The 21,065-nt window shown below is 38.0% G+C and overlaps 1 protein-coding gene across 5 annotated transcripts in view; it reads left to right on the top strand.

Moving 5' to 3' along the window:
• Positions 1-21,065, top strand: part of LOC118536237 (uncharacterized) — a 568,523-nt gene that overhangs the window by 274,233 nt on the left and 273,225 nt on the right. For all 5 annotated transcript variants that reach the window (XR_013443326.1, XM_078060389.1, XM_078060391.1 and 2 more), the window contains one exon: positions 9,537-9,591. Coding sequence is in view for 4 of the 5 variants with exons in the window: in XM_078060389.1 (XP_077916515.1) it covers positions 9,537-9,591 (55 nt within the window). In the remaining variant the exon portion in view is untranslated. The remainder of the gene's footprint in view (positions 1-9,536; positions 9,592-21,065) is intronic.

Raw genomic sequence — 21,065 nt, 5'->3', positions numbered from 1 at the left:
GGAATTCAAGTTCTTCCCAGAAGGCCTTTATTAAGTTCCCCGGACTTTTCCCTCTGCTTTCCTATTTTAATTATGAAGGAAGAGTGTGGGTTTATATCCCAGGCATTTAATCCTGGGTCCCATATTGTGAAGACATGAAGATGACCTGAATCTGGCTCTCAGCCCGGAGCCAAGCCCAGGAAAGGCTAGCAGGACTTGGCAGAGTGAAGCCAGGCTGTCGCAAGCCTCAAGATCCAGGAGCAAAAAGCAGATGGTTAGAATTATAAGCTACTGAATTTCTTTCTTTTTAATGCAGCATAACTTCAGTAAAAGCTGACTAAGGGAAGCACTTGCTATGTGTCAGATTCTGTTCTGAAAGGTGGAGATACAGTATTGAACAGAACAATCAAAATCTCTCCCCCAGGGAGATGATATTTTCCCTCCTGCCTCTCCGTCTCTCTCTCTCTCTCATCTTTTCTGTGTGTGTAACATAATATACATTAGTAAGTGTTTTTTCCATATGATGCATGGAAATAGATATGTTCACATGCTGAGGACATGCAAGGAAGCATGCTCACTCACATGTCAGGAATAGTTGACTCAGAACAGGAGAAGAAAAACAGCAGTGGAAACACAGAGTCCATTTCTAGCCAGGTCGGAAACTGGCCTGGGCTTTTTCCTCTCTGTGATCCAGCTTGCCACCAAGTGTCTTTTCACAGTCTTCTGACTTAGGAGGTCACTTGGGGAAATTCTCAGGGCAGGAAACTAATAAAGATTTTCCCATTTAAGATGTTCTAGAAGTGGTCCTCTCTCCTCCCCATGACTGCAAGAGCAGCGGTGACTGCCGCTGTCAGAAATCGCAGTGACAGCTTCCATTTAAGGGCAGAGTGCTCCCAAGTTGGCTGCCCCACTTGTAGCAGCCTGGGGACACCAGCGTTAGCAGTTTATTACCGGGTAGAAGAAAAACTTTTGCTTCATACAAGCGCCTCGACCTTACAAGGTCTTCACGGACAGATGGAGGATTTGCTCCCAGGAAGCTGGGGACTGTGCATAGTGTGTCCCTGCGAACACTTTCAGGCCCTGCACCTCCCCTCTGCTCCTCAAGCAGGTGTCAGCTCACTGGTCTTTATTTACAGTTTCAGAGATGCCACGTGTCACCCACGACAGCGCTGTCGTTGGTGCCCTCCTAGAAAGCACCTAGGCTGACTGGAGGACACTTATGTAAATACTGTTTGTATAGTAAGAATTCTGTCTTCCTCATACTTCAATATACTCGAAGCACACAGAGGTTTATCTCTGTCTCTGTAGAGCATACTGTACTTTATAACCGTTTTTACATATATTCCCTCATTTCATCTTGTAGCTGCCTTGTCCTGTAGGTCAAACAGAATTTATTTTGCAATTCGTGAATGTGCCCAGAAAGTTCCAGTAGCTGGCCAAAGGCAACATGGCCGTAGAACAGTCTTCAAATAGAAACCTGTTTCCAACCCAATTGTCTGGTATTTTTACCATTTTAAAATGCTTAGCAACCATCTCTTCTTATATTTTATGAATATCTGAAGACTTTAATGTTTTTTAAACGAGTTTTTTAAAAGAGAGAATTGATGTTTTATAGGTAAAGGACAACACTGAACCCCCTCCCCTGTACGGAATGCCAAGAATGCGCTTGATCAGGGTCGAAAATAAAAAAATGGAAGTGTACAACCCCAGCCTGGAGGGTTGCAGCCCGGTCTTAGAGTTTTGTTCTGGGTGTCTAGTTTAGAACCTGACGCACAGGGAATACTTACCACATTTTTGTTGAGCAAGTGAATGCATAAATGTATGAATAAGTTTTCTAATCTAACAACTCGTTGTGGTAGACAGATGCATTCCAAGCATGTGGGGTGCATGCATTCTTACCCCAAGAAAAATAAGGTGCTACTTGAAAGAGGGCAAACACCCTTCTCTAACAAATGCCTTCAAGCAGTGATTCCAACCAGCCTGTCTACTTCACACTGTCTCCCCAGCATCGACAACCTGTTGAAATGCCATTTCTCTGGTCAGTGGTGACCACTCTTTTCTCTAGGGGGGGGCAGGGGGCTCTTTCCTCCTCCTCTTCAGCCCTGTTGCTACCAACAGAGTTCATAAGACGCATCTTTGTTGTGGATGCCTTCCCCACAGGGCTGCCCAGAGCTTCTGAACGGCTGCTCTCCAGCTGTGAAGGTTGTGCTTTAGTATCTGTTTGGTGGGACTGGCAACATAACATTTTTGCCCACTCTTGACCCTTTGGCAAGACACCGTTCAGTCTACAGATGATGCTCTGCTGCATTTGCTGATCCTCCTCGGTGATTCTGAACCCACCAGAGTTAGTGGGTGTGGGAGTGAGTCCGAATGCTCAAATGCCATCTCAGTCCCCACCATTTACTAGACATTGGTCTGTGTGCAGCCAGTGAGCCTCTCAGGCTGAGCTTAAGGAAAGCTTTTATTTTTTTAATGTAAAACTCTATTTCAATGCAAAATAAAAGGTACTATATGTTGAACATCTATGTATATGGCAGGCAATTTTAGTTTTTAAATCTACAGTCCCTATAAATTCCTAAAATGAGGGACTTCCATTTTACAGATGAGGAAATAGAGGGCTTTCCCAGCTCTGGAATGTTTGGCTCTAGGGATCATGGTCTTCCATTTACTGAAAATATGACTCGACTCAGAAACTTCAGTATTTCTCCACTGAATAGCTAATCTAAGCCAAATTGTTTGGTTTGACATTCCAGACCCTCCTCAATGGTCGAAAGCTTCCATGCCTAAATTCTGAACATGTTGTGACTTTTTCCTGGCTCTCGAATCTGTATTCCTGGCTCGGCTACTCCAATTTCTTTATTGTGCCTTCCTCTCCCCAGTGAAATCCAAACATTTTCTAAGCCCCTGCCTACACCTTACCTTCTTCCTTAAACCTACACAGAGTAACACCTAGTCTGGTCTCCTACAACAAAAGTGCCAAGAGAACTCAGCTAATTCCCACTAACATCCTGTAGTTTGAGTTGTTTCTTAGAATTGCCCTCTGTTTATGTGTTTCTTCACAGTTTCCAAACTAAACTCTAAACTCCGAAGAGCAGGGGAAATCACTTTTAAAAAAGCTTCCTCAACACTTGGCAGAGAACTCCCAATTTTAGACAGCCTTCCTGAATAAATTATTTATCTGAACATATCTTGATGGATTTTTCTCAGAAAGTTACCATCTTTAACTCTTCTTTGGTGACACCCAGGTGGTCCCTAAAGCTGTTTAAGAGTAATACTCTGTGTAAAATTGTTTATGTCATTGCTTAACTCAAGCTCACAATCAGCTCAGAAGACATCTATTATCCCTGTTTTGCAGATAAAAAAACAAGTCTAGTGGCTAAATGGAGTAGTCAGGGTTAAAAAGAGTTAGGGAGAAAATCAAAACTGGAGCAGAAGACTTCTGATGTCCAATCTAGAGTACTTCCGGCGCCTCTGTGACACCTTCCTACCTTCCACTGTATTGTACCCAGTGTGGAGCTCAAGTCTGTTTGTCCCTTTACATCATAGTTCTCTAAAGATAGCAATAATCATATGCATATTAACCTAATAAAAAAGTGATTTACAGTGACTTACCAGATGCTACAAATTTCCTAGTGAGAAAGGCCTATTGAATCTGGGATTTATATTTTTGAGAAGTGAAACCATTCTACTTTTTTGTGTGAACAGGGTTGCAAGAAATGTTTTCTGACAAGCTTGGGAGGGCATGGTAACCTGGGAAAGCTCATATGTCATCTGCCAGTTATGACTTTGAGACCTGAAGCCATCTTTTTGTGTCCTGGTCTCTCTTCCCTTTCTTTATTAAGGTGCAGCTCTTCTGTGAGGATGCATTATCATTCCTTCGAGCCGATCTATCAGCTCACTGAAGTGCAAAGGCTTTTCGTACTCACATGTAGTATATTCAGTGAACCACTGGAAAATTACAGGACTCAATAAAACCCACATGTCCCTGAATTCAGTCCATGCTCTACAGTTTTCAATTTGCCTCACCCATTATTTCTTACAGGTGTGCTCAGGGTTATGCAATTTGATCACATTATACATTTAAAATTTTCTCACTGACCCCATCCTTACTAGATATGTCGAAGATAAAATGTTTTCAAGTGCCATTTAGTACTAATGGAATCTGAGAAGTAATAAAAGTGTGTGTGTGTATGTGTTTTCAAAGGTTTTTTTGTTTTTTGTAGGCTTTTTATGGAGGTGGGTGGGTAAAGTAGAATATACCACAATACCGTTCCAAAAGATCATTTTTTGAGTTAATCAGGTTAGGATTTTGGAAATTTAATTTGAACCAAGTTTTTATCAAATGTAACTATCAAATGTAACTAAGCAAATGATATGAATCAATAAAATATAATTTGAGAAGTAAGTATGTTAATTTGTTTAAATTAATTAAATTAAAAATATTTCCCTAGGGCGCCTGGGTGGCTCAGATGGTTAAGCATCTGCCTTCGGCTCAGGTCATGATCCCAGGGTCCTGGGATCGAGTCCCGCATCGGGCTCCCTGCTCAGCGGGGAGTCTGCTTCTCCCTCTGCCTCTCTCTCTCTCTCTGTCTCTCATGAATAAATAAATAAAAAAAAAAAAAAAAAAAAAAAATTTCCCTAGATCAGTGTCATCCAATTGGGATAGAATGTGAGCCAAGCCACATACCCAATTGTACACTTTCTAAACCACATTTTAAAAAGGTAAATAACTGTAATTTTAATAACATAGTTTATTTCCCCACATATATCTAAAATATTATTTCAGTGTATCCAGTATAAAGCTATTGGGATATTTTACGTTCTTTTTCTTTTTACTGTCTTAAAAATAGAGTGTGCAAAAAAAAATAGAGTGTGCATTTCCACTTAAAAACACATCTCAATTTGGACTAGCTACCTCGGTGGTATGCTGGAACGAGCTTGCACTGGATTGCCAGAGCCTATTGTTAAATTTTCAGAGTTTCATGACCTGGTTGATTCGTAGATTAAAATTGGGCACTGTGGGAATATTCATTCCACAGATAACATCAACTGTTGTAGTTTGGTGGGGAGAGGGGGAGAGGGGTAGCTGATTGTTAAATATTCAACAATGTACCACTGCTCAATAGCCACTGTGGCTAGTACCTATCATGCTGGACAATGCATTCCTAGCTAATAAAATTATTGAATAAAATTATGTAAGTCGGATGCTTAACTGACTGAGGCACCCAGGTACCCCTGTTAGATGTGTTTCTTAAGCATGTTTAGAAGTCTTTAGTTTGTGCTAAGTGTGGTGACAGAATGGCACTTCTCACAATAGACACCACTTGGAGAAATACCAGAAGAGAGAAAGGACAAAAAAAAAAATGACTGAGGACTTATTAGTTTTGACACCCCATAGCATAACTGCCGTCTACTCCATACATTTCCGCATGGATTTGTGTTTGGGGTGGGGTTTGCTTCTTCTGGACTTAAGAATGGGTCTAGTTGTGAATGCTGGTATTGATGATGAGAGGACTAGGGAAAGGAATTAACGTAAAAACATGAGCAAGTATGAACTTTCTTATAGATGTGAGTCCCAATTTTGTTTTATGAGAAAAGAGTTTATATTAAGATATTAGTTTATATATTTAAGCCTCATTAAGGATTATTAAATGTTATCTATTAAAAAGCCCATAATTCCTTCAGTTTTTAAGATTACCTACTATACTTCTAATACATTAAATTTAAGTAATTATATCTAATTTTAGTGGAGCAGGATCGTGGGGTAGGCATGCTAGGATGTTTTATTATAAAAGTCTCTGATGTCTATAAGAAATATATACACTTCCATAAAAACAATAATAGCTTGCTTTTATTGGGTATGTAACTATATGCCAGGCACTTTAAATATTTATTTCAATTGATTTACACAATGATCCTAAGTGGTGGATATTATACAGATTCTAAAGAGTAGGAGACTGAAGCTCAGGAAAGTTAGTGGGTTCAAAGTCAGCCATTTGGTAAACGGTAGACCCAAACAATGAACTAAGGTCTTGCATATTTCAAAATCTCTGGGCTTTCCTCTATGTCAGACTAGCTTCCTTAGAGTTTCAAGTTCACTCCGTGTTTTTCTTAGTGGGGAGATGGGATTAAAGCCAGGCTGGAATTATCATGACCTTAGAAACAGTAAAGGCTCTTTTGTTCAAATGGTGAGGGGCGGTAGGGAACTGAGGCAAGTAACAAGCTCGGATATGTCTACCAGAATATAGGCTTTATTGTGTTCACTCGGCTAACGGTAGTATATATGCTAGAGCTAATGAACTATGTATACTGAATACACATAGGTAGTATGCTTGTATAGGAAAACAACAACAAAAAAAAACCCTATTACACCAAAACCTTTATTCTCCAGGAATAATAATGGAAGGTGGCATTTTCTGAGCACTTGCCGCAGGCCAGTCCCTCTTCTAGGGCCTTCCTTATATTGATTCATGCACTCTTCACAAGAATTGAATGAGGTGGGTACAATTAATATTTTCACTTTACAGATATGGAAAGCTGGGGCACATAAAAAATAAGGCACTTTCTCATGTTAAGAATAAATAGCTAAACGGAGATGTAAACTCAAGCAAGCTGGGTCCACAGTGCAAACTCCCAGCTACCACAACATATGTCTGTCTCATTGATTAGATGGCAGACAAGTCACAGACACTTCAAACTTCAAATAATAATAAATGATGAGCGTACTGCTCCAGAGTGACTATGAAAAAGAGATGTATATAATACCATGCATCAGTTCAAAATGAACTTGCCAAATTAGAAATAAAAATTTCTAATAAAACACTGAATTCATGGATACAGAGAAAAGATTGGTAGTTGCCTGAGGTGGAGGAGGGAGGGGAGTGAAATGAGTGAAGGGGGTGAAGGGGTAAAAATTTCCAGTTATAAAATGAATAAGTCACGGGGATATAATGTACAGAAGAAAAAGATTACTGTGGAAGGCGAAATCACTTCCTACTCTCAAAATATGGAAGATGGAGGCTTTGGAATTTAAACAGGCCATTAAAGGAAAAGTGGGATTTGCACACACAGGGTACCTTGCAAGCATTTTCTAGCTAAAGAAAACAGTATGAGCGAAGACATGGTGAACGCATCTAAGTCAATATATGAGACTAATAATTTTGGAAATGTGCAAGTGGTTAATAGCCGTGGAAAGGTAGTAGTCTGTCTCCTGTGTAGTGGGGAATTCAGTTATCCACAGGAGACTCCTGTTCATGGAACCTCCAATACAGGCACCATGAAGATATTAACACCTTCCCTGACATGTTAAATTCCAGTGGGCTAGAAGACCAATAACTCTAACATATCGTAGGGGAAGATGAGTAATGGATCTAGCAAAGTGTCATGGAGGGAAAGAAGGAGAATATGGATGTTAAAGGAGGGGAGGTGTGGTGTATTCTCCTGAGGACTATAGGAAAGGCTTCACAGGTTATGCTGTGTTTAGAGAACTGCATTCATGTTGTTTAGGGCATCATAAATTAGGTGATGAGGAACAGTGGGAGGTCAGATTAGTAAGGCCAGTTGAGGCCATAGTGTGCAGAATATCACATGCAGTTAGTTGTTCAGTAGGCAGCCCTGAAGAGTTTTGAGTTCCAGAGCGAAAATTTTCACTTTTTCACTTCAGGAAAATACATGTGACAGTTCCAAGTGGGATAAAGTATAGAAGGATCTGTGGGCTGGGGTTCACATTGGTGGTTATTGTAGAAGATTGAGGTAGACATAATGATGTCCTGAAATAGGATAGTGATGATAGACATGGAAGGAAAAGGACGTGTGAAAGTGCTTTGGTACTAAAAGAAATTGCTGAGTATAATGAGAAAAAAACCCCAAGACTTGAGAGCAGGGAAATGGCAAGATCAAAATTAAATGACTTACCACTTCTCTTGTTCTTTCTTGCATCCATTGATAGGTGCTAAGATTCAGAGAAAACAGGGATGGTGAAAATTTAGGAGTTTAGGGAGAGCTGATAGTATTTGTAAGATGACCCTTCTTTTGAGTGGGTGGAAAGAAAGTTGATGATTTGTGGTATGGAGGTGGGGACAAGGAAGGGCATTCTCCCAGGGTACAGTGTGAGAATAAATTAAACTATTCATTTCTTAAAAGGTGATATCACTATATGTACTAGCGGAAATACTACAGAAAATGATTCATTTTTTTGTCTCAGTCTAATACAGACATCCAGGTATTTCTAACTGTAGAGCTCATATCTAGATAAACTAAGTATCAGTATTTCTCAAATTATCTGTGGTGAGGAGCCCTTTCATTAAAAAAAAAAAAATTTCCTCTCATCAATGCTATAAATTCCTATAGAAATAAAATGAATAAAAAACCGACATATACAACTTGGTAGAGGTGCTCATTATCCCTACAGTAGCAATCATACTACAATATATAAATGTATCAAATTAACATGGTACACATCTTAAACATAAACAATGTTATATGTCAAATATTTTTCACTAAAAACTGGCATATCAATACAGATCCTAGTTTTAAAATTTTATTCAACAAATGTAAGATAACTCTATCAAACTGATAGAACTGTATCTTTTTTTTAAAGATTTTATTTATTTTGAGAGAGAGAGAGTATGAGCAGGGGGAGGGGCAGAAGGAGAGAGAATTTCAAGCAGTTTCTCCTGCTGAGGGTGGAGCCCACTGCAGGGCTTGATCTCATGACCCTGAGATCATGACCTGAGCTGAAATCAAGAATTGGACCTTCACTGACTGAACCACCCAGGGGCCCCAGTGGAACAATTTCTAGATGTCTGTTCTCAGTTGCTGAGCTTGTCTCATTGTACCGGTAACAAACAGCTCAGATGCCGGCATTGTCTACACTGCCCACACATCAAGAAACTGGTCTGGGTGTTCATTTCCATGATATGATCTCAAAGATTTCAGGAAGGCTCAGAAATTCTCTTTTCTTTCTTTGAAATCCTCCAGTTCTGTTTTGACCATCTCCTGCATATTTGGTGTTTGTATGTGCGTGGGGGGCGGTACTTAAAAATTTTTATCTTCTATATGTTTAGACAATTAAGTGAAAATGCACATACCTTTGCAGTGGCCTGTCTTTTTTGCCACCTTTATATATATCTTCCTGAGAAGTGAACTAATCGACCAAATGGAAAGCAAATCAGTGCCACTACTCTATATAAACCCACTACCTAAGCCCATGTTGCTTGTTCACCATCCTCTAAATTCTCTTTTGGTCTTTTCCTTCCTAGGCCAATTTCATTTATCAAGGTCTTCCTCCTTCCCCACTTAATGGAATTGTATCCTTCAATGCCGAAATCCAGTCCTGGCTCCTTCAGTAATCTGTCCCTGACCATTGCAGCCCATAGTCACTCCATCCTGCTCTGACATTTTTGGATTCATTGACTGTACTCTCATTTGGTATTATTTATAACTTACTGCCCAGTGCCTCTTCTGGCTGGGATATTGTTTTCTCTATTTTAAAATGTTTTATATGTCACTTAAGCATATTTGTCTTACTTTTTTTTTTTTCTTTTACATAAATACAGATGGACAGAGAAACAGCATGAAGGATGAAACAAGCACCTTTATAACAACCCCCAGGTAAGAAAAAAAAACACAGACAGTATCCAAGAAGCCCCCTGTGTGCTTCCCTAAGTGCCTCCTCCTACTTCTATCCTGGGGGTAACAGTTACCCTGACCTTTGTGATGGTTATTCTTTGCTATTCTGGGATAGCTTTTTCACCTAGGAAAATGTGTACAAATGAATTCCTATCCCACACATGGCACTTAAATATTATGTATATATTTTAAAGTATCTATCTATCTATCTATATATACACATACACACATGCATATATTTCCCTGGTATTATTATATAAATATATATACATAGGTGTGTATGCATGTATATATAGTACAGTTTTGCCTGTTACGAAGTTAATAGAAATGGAATTATGCTGTATGTATTATTTCCTCAACATTATATATACTATATTTATTCATGTTGATTTGAGTGGCTTGTATCATTCATTTTCAATACTTTATAGAATCTCTTTGCATGAATACATTACAATTCATTACCTGTTACATTGTGGATGGATTTTTGATTGTTTTTAAAGTTTTGTTGTTGTGAACAAGGATTCTGTAGACCCGTGAGCAATTTATCCGGGTACACATGTGATGTATACTGATAATGACCCAATAGTATATACCCAGAGGCAGGATTGCAGGATTGCAGAGCACAGACCTGTTCCCTTTACTAGGCAACACCAGACTCTGACCACGTTGGTTGTGCCAATATATTTCTCTTCCAGCAGCGTGTGACAGTTCCCAATGATGCGTTTGCAAGCCATCACTTGATGTCATAGAAATTATTAGTGCCCGCCAGGATTTTCACTTCCTTTCTTTCCTGAGGAACAATAAGGCTGATTACACTTCCTCACCTCTTTTAAGGTAGCCAAAATCAAGTGATTTATTTTGCCTTTGCTTTGGACAATAGTATTTAAGTCCTTTTAGGTAATTTTCCACCTTCCTTCCCTGCTGCAGCAATTCCGGACGGCATTGTCATAAAATGGTGAGACTTCTTTTAGCCTCATCCCCAAGTTATTATGTGCACAATCCTGTCAACCTCCCATGTTGGCCTTAGCTTGTGATTGGGAAATCATCTTTTATTGTTTGAAGCCAGAAGATTAGAAAAAAAAAAATACTGCTTAGCCTAGCCCATCCTGGTTTGTTACTTACTGTGTTGTCAGACTTTATAATTTTTGACAGCCTGGTGATTGTGTAATTATATCTCAGGGTTTAATTTGCATTTCCCCGAATATTGTGAGCTGATATTTTTTCATATATTAATGTTTCTTTGGATTTCTTCCTTTGTAAATTGCCTTCAATAACTTTGTTCCTATTTATCCATTAGCTTGTTTACTTTTTTCTTATTGATTCATAAAATGTCTTTATATGTTACAGATAATGTCCTTTGTCAGTCAGATGCTTTTTTCTCTTTCCCCCTCAGTCTGTGGTGTCTGTTGAAATATAGAGAATCTTAACTTTGATTCTGATGAATTAATCAATTTTTGCCTTTATTGTCTTGTGTAATGAACCTTTCTCGACCGCCCAATAATGAAGATATTCTCCTCCATTCTCTTCTAAAGTCTTTGGAGTTTTGTCTTTTAAGTTGAAATCTTTTTTTAATTGAATTTTATATATTGTGGGAAGAAAAGATCTAAATTTATTTTATTCCACAAGGATAACCAATTGTCCCAGCACCATTTATTATATATTCTATCCTTTCTCTGTATATCTGCATTACACCCTCTGTCGTATAGCCCATCTATGTCCATATTTTATGTTATTCACTCTGTATTGTTCCATTGATCTACTTGTCTGTCCATCAGTTCCACACTGCCTTATTTACTACCGCTTTGTAATACGTCTTGATAGGTAGTAAGATGAGTCTTCCATCTTCGATCTGTTTCTTCAGAATGTTTTGGCTATACTTTATCTTTGTCCTTGCAAACAGAATCCACCTGTTCAGTTCCAACAGTAAAATCTGTTGGAATTTAGATTGGGGTTACCTTGAACATATATATCAGCTTGAGGAAGGACTGACATTTTTATCATATTTAGTCTCCTAATCCTGGATCCAAGATAGAATCTCCTTCTTTTTAGGCCTTCTTTAGTATCTCTCAATCATGTTTCATAATTTTCTCCATCTAGCGTTTACAAACCATTTTGTGGATCTCTTTCTAGGTACTTCCTATTTTTGATGCTGTTGTAAACATTAGCTTTGAGATTTTGTTTTTCCTTTTTCAGCTATTTGTTTTTGGCGTATAGCTGTTTATTTTCTTGTGGAATAATTTAGTGCCCAGCAATCTTGTTAAACTCTCTTACCAGTGCCAATATTTTATTTATGATTTCTTTTGGATTTGGTATGATTGCTTTTTTTCCTGTCCTTTCCAGATTTTATGCCTTTTAATTTCTTTAAATGCATCACTATGCTGACTAAATAGAGGTGGTGATAAAAGGTATATGGAACATTCCTGAAAGGAAAGACTTTAAATACAGAAACATTAGTTATTTGTTTCAAGATTGTTTTTTATTTAGTTATTTTATTTTTTTAAAGATACTTAGGGGAAGGAAATTTCCTTCATTTTATAGTTGACCAGTATATTTTTCATCATGAGTGTATTTTGAATTTTATTAAATGTTCTCCTAATCTTCATTAAAAAGATCCTATTATTACTTTAATTGTGTATGCAGTGATTCATATTAATTTCTGATGTTGAATCCATCTTCAGTTATGATAATCCAACTTGGTCATACTTTTTATCTTTTTTATGTTGTATTCAGTTTATTAAGGTGTTTTAGATAATTGTAGCTATGTTTGTGAGTCATATTGGATAAAAACAATTTTTAATTCACATAACCTCCTTGCCAGATATTGAGAAAATTATAGATCTGTTGTTCTTAACTGAGATTGATTTTTTTCTTCCCAAGGAACATTGAGCAATATCTAGAGAAATTTTTGATTGTCACAATTGGTAGGGGGATGCTATTGATATCTAGTGGGTAAAAGTCAGGATGCTGATAAATATTCTCTAAAGCACAGGACAGCATGCCACAACAAAGGATTATCTGGCCCAAAATGCTAGTAGTGCTGAGGTTGAGAAATTCTTTTGTAGCCTTATAAACTTGTATAATATCTCTAAAATTAGAATGACCTGTTCCTTAATGTATGGTAGAGCTCATGAGTGGAGATATCTGGGCTCCGGGTTTTCTTTGTGGGAGTATTTTTGACCTTAGGTTTCTTTAATGATCATAGAATTAGTCAGATTTTCTAATTCTTTGCGGGGAGGGCTAGCTAGTTTTAGTAAATCATGCTTTCTGATAATGTATTTCATCAATATTTACAATTTACTGACTAAAGTTGTTCATAATATAACTTACAAACATTTTTAAAATTTATTTTTTTTAAGGATTTTATTTATTTGAGAGGGAGGGAGAGAGAAAGACTACAAGCAGCCCTGCTCCTCCCCCCCGCCCCCATCAGGGAGCCCGATGCAGGACTCGATCCCAGGACCCTGGGATCATGACCTGAGCTAAAGGCAGACGCTTAACTGACTGAGCCACCCAGGCGCCAATAACTTATAAACTTTTTAATGTCTACAATATCTGCTGTGATCTCTCCTTTTTTTATTTCCTGAATTCATTTGTGTTTTGTGTTCCCTTTGCCAGTTTCTCTGAGGTTTTCTTGTTTTATAATTTTTTTTTCAAAGAACCAACTTTGGCTTTGTTGATTCTTCCTGTGCATATCTGTTTTCCATTTTATTAATTTTGATACTTAACATTTATTTCCTTTCTACTACTCTTCTTAGGTTTACTTTGCTGTTTTTCCTTAAGTACTTCATTAAATGTAGCTTTTTCTATTTCTAGTACAAGCATTTAAGGCTATAAATAATCCTGAGATATTGTTATAGTTGCATACTATTAGTATTTGTACATGTTCTGTATGAACTTGGAAATAATTCTATGGAATATTCTGTATATCAGTAGGCTAAGTGTGTTAATCATATTGTGAAAATCTTCTAGTATATTCTTAGTTCTGTACTAACCTACTGAGGGATGTGTTATAATTTCTTAGTATGATAATGAATTGTCTTTTTCTTCTTGAAGATGTTATTTTTACCTACACATTTTGAGGCTACATTATTAGTTTCTTATTAAGTTTAAAATTTCTATTGCTTATTGATGAATTTAGACTTTTATTTTTATGAAATAAAATCTGTATCTAGTGAAGCTTTTTGAAAAAAAATATTTTGTCTAATGTTAATATAACTATATTACATTTCTCTTGGTAGGGGAAAGCATCTCATCTTTTTACCATCAGTATCTATATCATTAGGTTTTATATTTGTTACAAACCTCAAGTTTGGCAAATGCCCTAAGGTAAAAGCAGACTTCAGTACTCCCTTTAATTCTTTGAGATCATGGTTATTTTCTATTCTTTTCTTTTCTTTCATTTATTGCCTAAGAATTCCTTCTTTCTTGTGGTATCTTGGAAGCATTTAAGGAACAGTATGCATTTACATTTAAATGTATAATTTAAGATTTTTGTTGTTTTACTGGCAGGACCAATGCAAGTCTCTAGCCCATTTTATTATCAGTATTTTGCCTTTCCTACTAAAACCAGTTTTCTAAAGAAGTGAGTTCCATGTTTTTAAATATTTATCTATACTGTCTCTTATAATATCTTACATGTAATTGACAGTCAGTATACTTTTTAAAATAAATGGACTATTTTTATTTCCTCTCAGTATAGTGAATAAAGTGTGCCTTCAGCAGGAAAATTTTATGACTTGTGGATGACCTATTCTCATCTCTATGATGCCTGAATGACCTCTATACCATTGGTCCCATGTGGTCTTACAACTTCTGCTTCTGTTTGTGATTAACTTCAGTGATTGTAACTCTCTCCTGCTCTGGAGGTATAATTTTATTTTTGGTTAGTTCTGTTTATTGAGAAACTCTACCATATGTTGATTTGAAGAATCTTAGCAAGAAAGATGTGATATACATACCTATCTGCACTTGAAAGCAAAGCATAAATGTAATTGGTAAGGAAAGACCTGAGTGCTGAGGCCAGAGAAGGTCCATTCTGGTTGGGATGACTAAGGAAGAAGCGTGAAGTTTGTTTCTTAAAGATAAAAATACTTCAGTGACAAGAGAGCTGCAGGAAGGGAGAGTCAGTGAGTAAAAGCAAGTAAGCATGGTGGTAGAAAAAGCATGGTAGTGTGTTATTTGTGTTTGGAAAATTATAAGTAGTGTGAACAGTCTCATGTGAGGTAAAGTTGGAAGGGTTGTTTAATAAGCCTCATGGGGGAATCTTGAAAGTTTCCATTTTCTTTTTATGATAGAGAGGGCTGGTTTAGGAATATTAATTACCTATTGGTGTGTAAAATAGATTAGATCATAAAGAGTCTGAAAGCAGGAAAATAGCTTGGGAAACAGTTATAAAAATCTAGGCTGGATATGGTTAAGAACCGGTTCAAGGCATTTGTAAAGAGGACGGAAGTAAAGGAATGGATTCAAAACATAATGTGAATGGAGGACATGTCTTGAGTCCTGATCAGATGTGAAAAGGATAAAGAGACAAAGCAACAAAATTAAACTCTGGAATTTTTTGAGCGTAACTAGGAACATCTTTCAGAACTAGAGAGCAGAAACTTGTAAATATTTTGAGCATAGTGAAGATGAATTAAATTTAGATATGCTGAGTTCATGACACATTGATGACAGTGTCTATTTTTTCTGTAATTGGACTTATGAGACTGGAATCCACGAAAGAGTTGAGATTAAAAGGAAATGCTTGAGAATCCTCTCCCTGGACATGATGATAGATGAAGCCAGAAGAGCAATCAGACCATCCATATGTAGTTATTTCACATTTTTTAAAAAAGTGTGTATTTTGGTATTGTGTCTGGAAATTCTGAAGAGCAAAAAGTTCTTTAAGGATTTCTTTGACTCTCCACTGGTCAGTTGGAAGCCTTTGATGTGGGGAATTGTGCTGCTCAGTATTTGGAAGCAAATGGTGTATTAAGGATTCCTAAGATGATTAGACTTTCATCTGTGGGCTCAATGAGATCTGTTCAACATAGTCTTCTGTTGGCATAATTGGTTTTCTGAGCACTTGCTATGTCCAGATGCACACTTTAGCACTTCTCTAGGAAGGCTCTGATTTCCTTTTGGGCTTTCGTGCCTTGAGAATCTGTTGAAAGAACTAAAACTTCAGCAACTTCTTCTATTCTTTTTCCTTAAGGCCAAGACCAGAGCCAGACCAATACACCCAGCTGCAGTGGTTCTTCCCTGACTTCACTAAACCCTTACTAGTAGGAAGTGCCTCTCAAAGTCTAACCCCATTGCACCACTTTGAAAGGAGGGGAAAGCGGGAAAGCAACAAGGAGGAAAACAACCCTGATACTTTCATTTTTTCTCACCAAAGGATCATATTTTCCAAGAGAATAACCCAATTCTGTGTTTTTGGTGGCTTTGTTCTTGGCAGATAGTAAGTTCCTGGGCTCCTGGAAGTGAAAATAATTGGTGATAGAAATGATAGAATGAGAGTGAGTGAGTGTGTGAGAGAGAGGGAGGGAGAGAGGGAGAGGAAGAGAAGTGGGGAGGGAGACAGTATGTTTTGAGGTAAGCAGTGTTGAAGAGGTGTTTGTTGATGCTGTGGGTCAGTAGTTTACAAAATTGTCTGCGTATTCAAATAATTTGTATTGCTCTTAAATGATACGCACATGGACCACATTTCTAGAAGAGTCTAACTCAATAGGTCTGCATATGTTTCAAATATACACAGAATAAGAGACTCAATCTAACAGCTTCCTAAGTGATTCTGAGGGACAGGGCCCTTTCTAACTTTTATGTTGTCTTTGTGAAATTAGGGAGAAATACTACCCCCTATTTCCCCAGCCAGGGCAGATCCAACTTTTTGCCAAGATGCAGGACTGAGTAGGTGCAGTATTGACTGGATTTTAAGCCCCACCCACCTCCTCCTTGACTGAATACCTTTGTACAGGACACACTGTATAACCAAGGATATCAACTGTTCCACTGGGGAGGGGGGGCAGTTAAGATGGCAGAGGAGCTGGGGGACCCTAAGCTGGCCTTGTCTCTTGAACACAGCTAGATAAATATCAAATCATTCTGAATACCCAAGAAATCAATCTGAGGACTTAGAGAACAAAACTCCATGTCTACAAGTACAAAAATGACCACCTCATGGAAGATAGGAGCTGTGAAAAGTGGACTTGGGGGAGATAAGAAGTGTGGGTGCTGTGGAGGGGAGGGAGGCCTGCTTACTGAGCCTACCACAAAGTATTCTAAGCAGTGGAAGGCAAAATCTGAAGTTTGAGAAGTCTATGACTGGCCAGCTTAGCAGAGTTCCTGTGGGGAAGGAGGGCGGAGACCCAGAAGAGGACAGCATGGTCTGAGGATCTCTGTGTCCCTCCAGGAGAAACAGTTGTCCTGTTTGGAGTGCATTTGGGAGTGGTGGCACCACAGAACGGGGGGCGCCTACGTGCTGCACTGTTCCCAAGCCTAGGAATGCAACCGCTTTCTGGGGGAAACGCTGGCAAATGTAAAAGTGTAGTGAGATCCTTCCTCAGAGGATCAATGTGGGTCTGTGCCTCATGAGTCCCTAAAACTTAGAGTTTTGAAACTCAGCTGGATGCCTGAGATAAAACACAGGAGTACTGTGCCCCCTGGCAGGCAGACAGCTCAGGCATAGTCAGGATGAAGGCAGGGATTTGACAGAAAATGGGGACACAGGAGGGGTGATTGTTCACTCTTCTCTGAGGGTTTCCTGAAGAGTGGGGGTTGGAACTCTCCGCTCCAAGAAGGAAAGAGCAGAGCAAAGCCATTTTGCCCTGCCCATCAGCACTGAATGACCTCAGCTAAACAGTGCCACTAAGGGGATACCAGAGCTGCTTACACCAAGCCCCCCCTCTCCCAACCCCCTTGTTGGTTCATCTCCACTAAAGCAAGTTGGGCCTCAGAATCAGTGAAACAGTCCACTCCCCCAGAAGACAAGCACAAACCCTTCCCATATACCAAATCTACTGCTCATACAGTGCTGCAAAGCTTCAGCTGTAGGGAAAATAGGATCTAGCTTCCTTTTTATTTTTATATTTTCAAATTTTTATTTTATATTTTTAATTTTTTATTATTTTTTGGGGGATCTAGCTTCCTTTAACAAGCAGGCCAAAACACACCTAGGATCTAGCTTTTTTGTTTTATTTTTTTATTATATACTTTATTTTTTTTAATTTAAATTTAAATTTTTTATTTTATTTTTTTGAATGTAGCTTCTTTTAACAAGCAGACCAAAACACACCTAGGATCTAGCTTCCTCTTTTTTTTTTTTCCTGGACAAAATGACAAGATGAAAGAATTCACCCCAAAAGAAAGAATAGGAAGAAGTCACAACCAGGTATTTAATCAATACAGATATAGGTAAGATGTCTGAACTAGCATTTAGAACAACAATTATAAGGATACTATCTGGGTTTGAAAAAAAGTATAGAAGACACTAGAGAATCCCTTACTACAGAGATAAAAGAACTAAAATCTAGTCAGGCTGAAATTAAAAATGCTATAACCGAGATGGAAACCCAAATGGATGCCTTGACAATGAGGATGGACAAAGCAGAGGAATAAATCAGTGATACAGAAGGTAAAATTATGGAAAATAAGCTGAAAAGAAGAGGGAAAGAAAGGTATTGGATCACAAATATAGACTTAGCAACTCCTTAAAGCATAATATTTGTATCATAGGAGTCCCAGAAGATAGAAAAAGGGGAAGAAAGTTTGAGCAAATTATAGCTGAAAACTTCCCTAATCTGGGGAAGGAAACAGACATCAAAATCCAAGAAGCAGAGAGAACTCCCATTAAATTCAACAAAAGCTGGCCATGACTAAGACATATCATAGTCAAATTAACAAAATACACAAAGAATCCTGAAAGCAGCAAGGGGAAAAAAAAAGTCCTTAACCTACAAGGGGAGACAGTCACATTCACACAGATCTGTCTCTAGAAACTTGACAGGCCAGAAGAGAGTGGTGTGATATATTCAATGTGCTGAATGGGGAAAATATGCAGCCAAGAATACTTTATCCAGCAAGGCTATCATTCAGAATAGAAGGAGAGATAAAGAATTTCTCAGACAAACAAAAACTAAAGGAGTTTGTGACCACTAAACCAACCCTGCAAGAAATATTAAAGAGATTCTTTAAGCGGGGGGTGGGGGGGGTGGATGAGAGATGGGGGGGAGGGGAGGCCAAAAGGAACAGGAGAACATCACTGGAAATGCCAACTTTACAGGTAACATGATGACACTAAATTCATATCTTTCAGTAATCACTCTGAATGTAAATAGACTAAATGATCCAGTCAGGAGATACAAGGTATCACAATGGATAAAAAAACAAGACCCATCTATATGTTGCCTGCAAGATACTCGTTTTAGACATAAAGACACCTACAGATTGAAAGTGAGGGGATGGAGAACTATCTATCATGCTAATAGATGTCAAAAGAAAGCTGAAGTAGCCATATGTATCAAACTAGATTTTAAATCAAAGACTGTAATAAGAGATGAGGAAGGGCATTATATCATAATTAAGGGGTCTGTCCATCAAGAGGATCTAAGAATTGTACAAATTTATGCCCAAAACTTTGGAGCACCCAAATATATTAGTCAATTAGTAACAAACAAAGAAACTCATTGATAATAATACAATGATAGTAGGGGACTTTAACACTCCACTTACAGCAATGGACAGAACATCTAGGCAGAAAATCAACAAGAAAACAATGGCTTTGAATGACACACTGGACTGGATAGACTTAACAGATATATTCAGAATATTTCATCCAGAAGTAGCAGAATACACATTCTTTTAGAGAGCACATGGAATATGCTCCAGAATAGATCACATACTGAGTCACAGATCAGCCCTCAACAAGTACAAAAAGATTTAGATCATACCATGCATATTTTCCTACCACAACACTATGAAACTTGAAGTCAACCATGAGAAAAAATACATGGAAGTTAAAGAACCTCCTACTAAAGAATGAATGGGTTAACTGGAAATTAAAGAAGAAATAAAAAGTACATGGAAGCAAATGAAAATGAAAGCACGACTGTCCAAGACCTTTGGGATGCAGCAAAGGCAGGTCCTGAGAGGGAAGTATATTGCAATACAGGCCTACCTCAAGAAGCAAGAAAAGTCTCAAGTATACAACCTAACCTTACACCTAAAGGAGCTAGAAAAGCAACAGCAAATAAAACCTAAAGCCAGCAGAGGAAGGGGAAAAAATAAAGATTAGAGCAGAAATAAAGGATATAGAAACAACAACAAAAAACCCCACTAGAGCAGATCAATGAAACTAAGAGCTGGTTCTTTGAAAGAATTGATAAAATTGATAAACCCCTGGCCAGACTTATCAAAAAGAAAAGAGAAAGGACCCATATAAATAAAATCATTAATGAAAGAGGAGAGATCAAAACTGACACCACAAAAATACAAACAATTATAAGAGAATATTATGAAAAATTATATACCAACAAACTTGCCAATCTGGAAGAAATGGACAAATTCCTTGAAATATACAAACTACCAAAATTGAAACAGGAAGGAATAGAAAATTTGAACAGACCCATAACCAGCAAAGGAATTGAATTAGCAATCAAGAGTCTCCCAACAAACAAAAGTCCAGGGCCAGATGGCTTCCCAGGGGAATTCTCCCAGACATTTAAAGAAGAGTTAATGCCTATTCTTCTTAAATTGTTCCAAAAAATAGAACTGGAAGGAAAGTTTCCAAACTCCTCCTATGAGGGTTAGTATCCAAAATCTGTAAGGAACTTATCAAACTCAACACCCCAAAACCAAATAACCCTTTTAAGAAATGGGCAGAAGACATGAATAGACACTTTTCTAAAGAAGAAATCCAGGTGGTCAACAGACACATGAATAGATGTTCAACATCACTCGTCATTGAGGAAAAACAAATCAAAACCATGATGAGATACCACCTCACCCCTGTCAGAATGGCTAAAATTAGCAACACAAGAAACAACAGGTGTTGGTGAGGATGTGGAGAAAGGGGAACCCTTTTGCAGTGTTGATGGGAATGCAAACTGGTGCAGCCACCTTGGAAAACAGTATGGAGGTTCCTCAAAAACTTAAAAATAGAACTGCCCTATGATACAGAAATTGCACTACTACGTATTTACCCAGAGGATACAAAAACACTGATTCAAAGGGGTACATGCACCCTGCTGTTTATAGCCATATGATCAACAAGAGCCAAATTATAGAAAGAGCCCAAATGTCCATCAAATGATGAATGGATAAAGAAGATGGGATGCAATGGCCAATTTTTCACTTTTATAAAGAGTGCTGATTTGAACACTCTCGGGCACATATCTTTTTTGCTGGTAAATAATACATTCTTGGAAGTATAAAAACAAACAAGATGATGTGGTGTATATATACAATAGAATATTACT

The sequence above is a fragment of the Halichoerus grypus genome, chromosome 13 (assembly GCF_964656455.1).
Source record: "Halichoerus grypus chromosome 13, mHalGry1.hap1.1, whole genome shotgun sequence".
NCBI lineage: Eukaryota > Metazoa > Chordata > Mammalia > Carnivora > Phocidae > Halichoerus > Halichoerus grypus.
The sequence above is the reverse complement of the archived record's forward strand: the minus strand, read 5'-3'. Positions and strand labels throughout refer to the sequence as shown.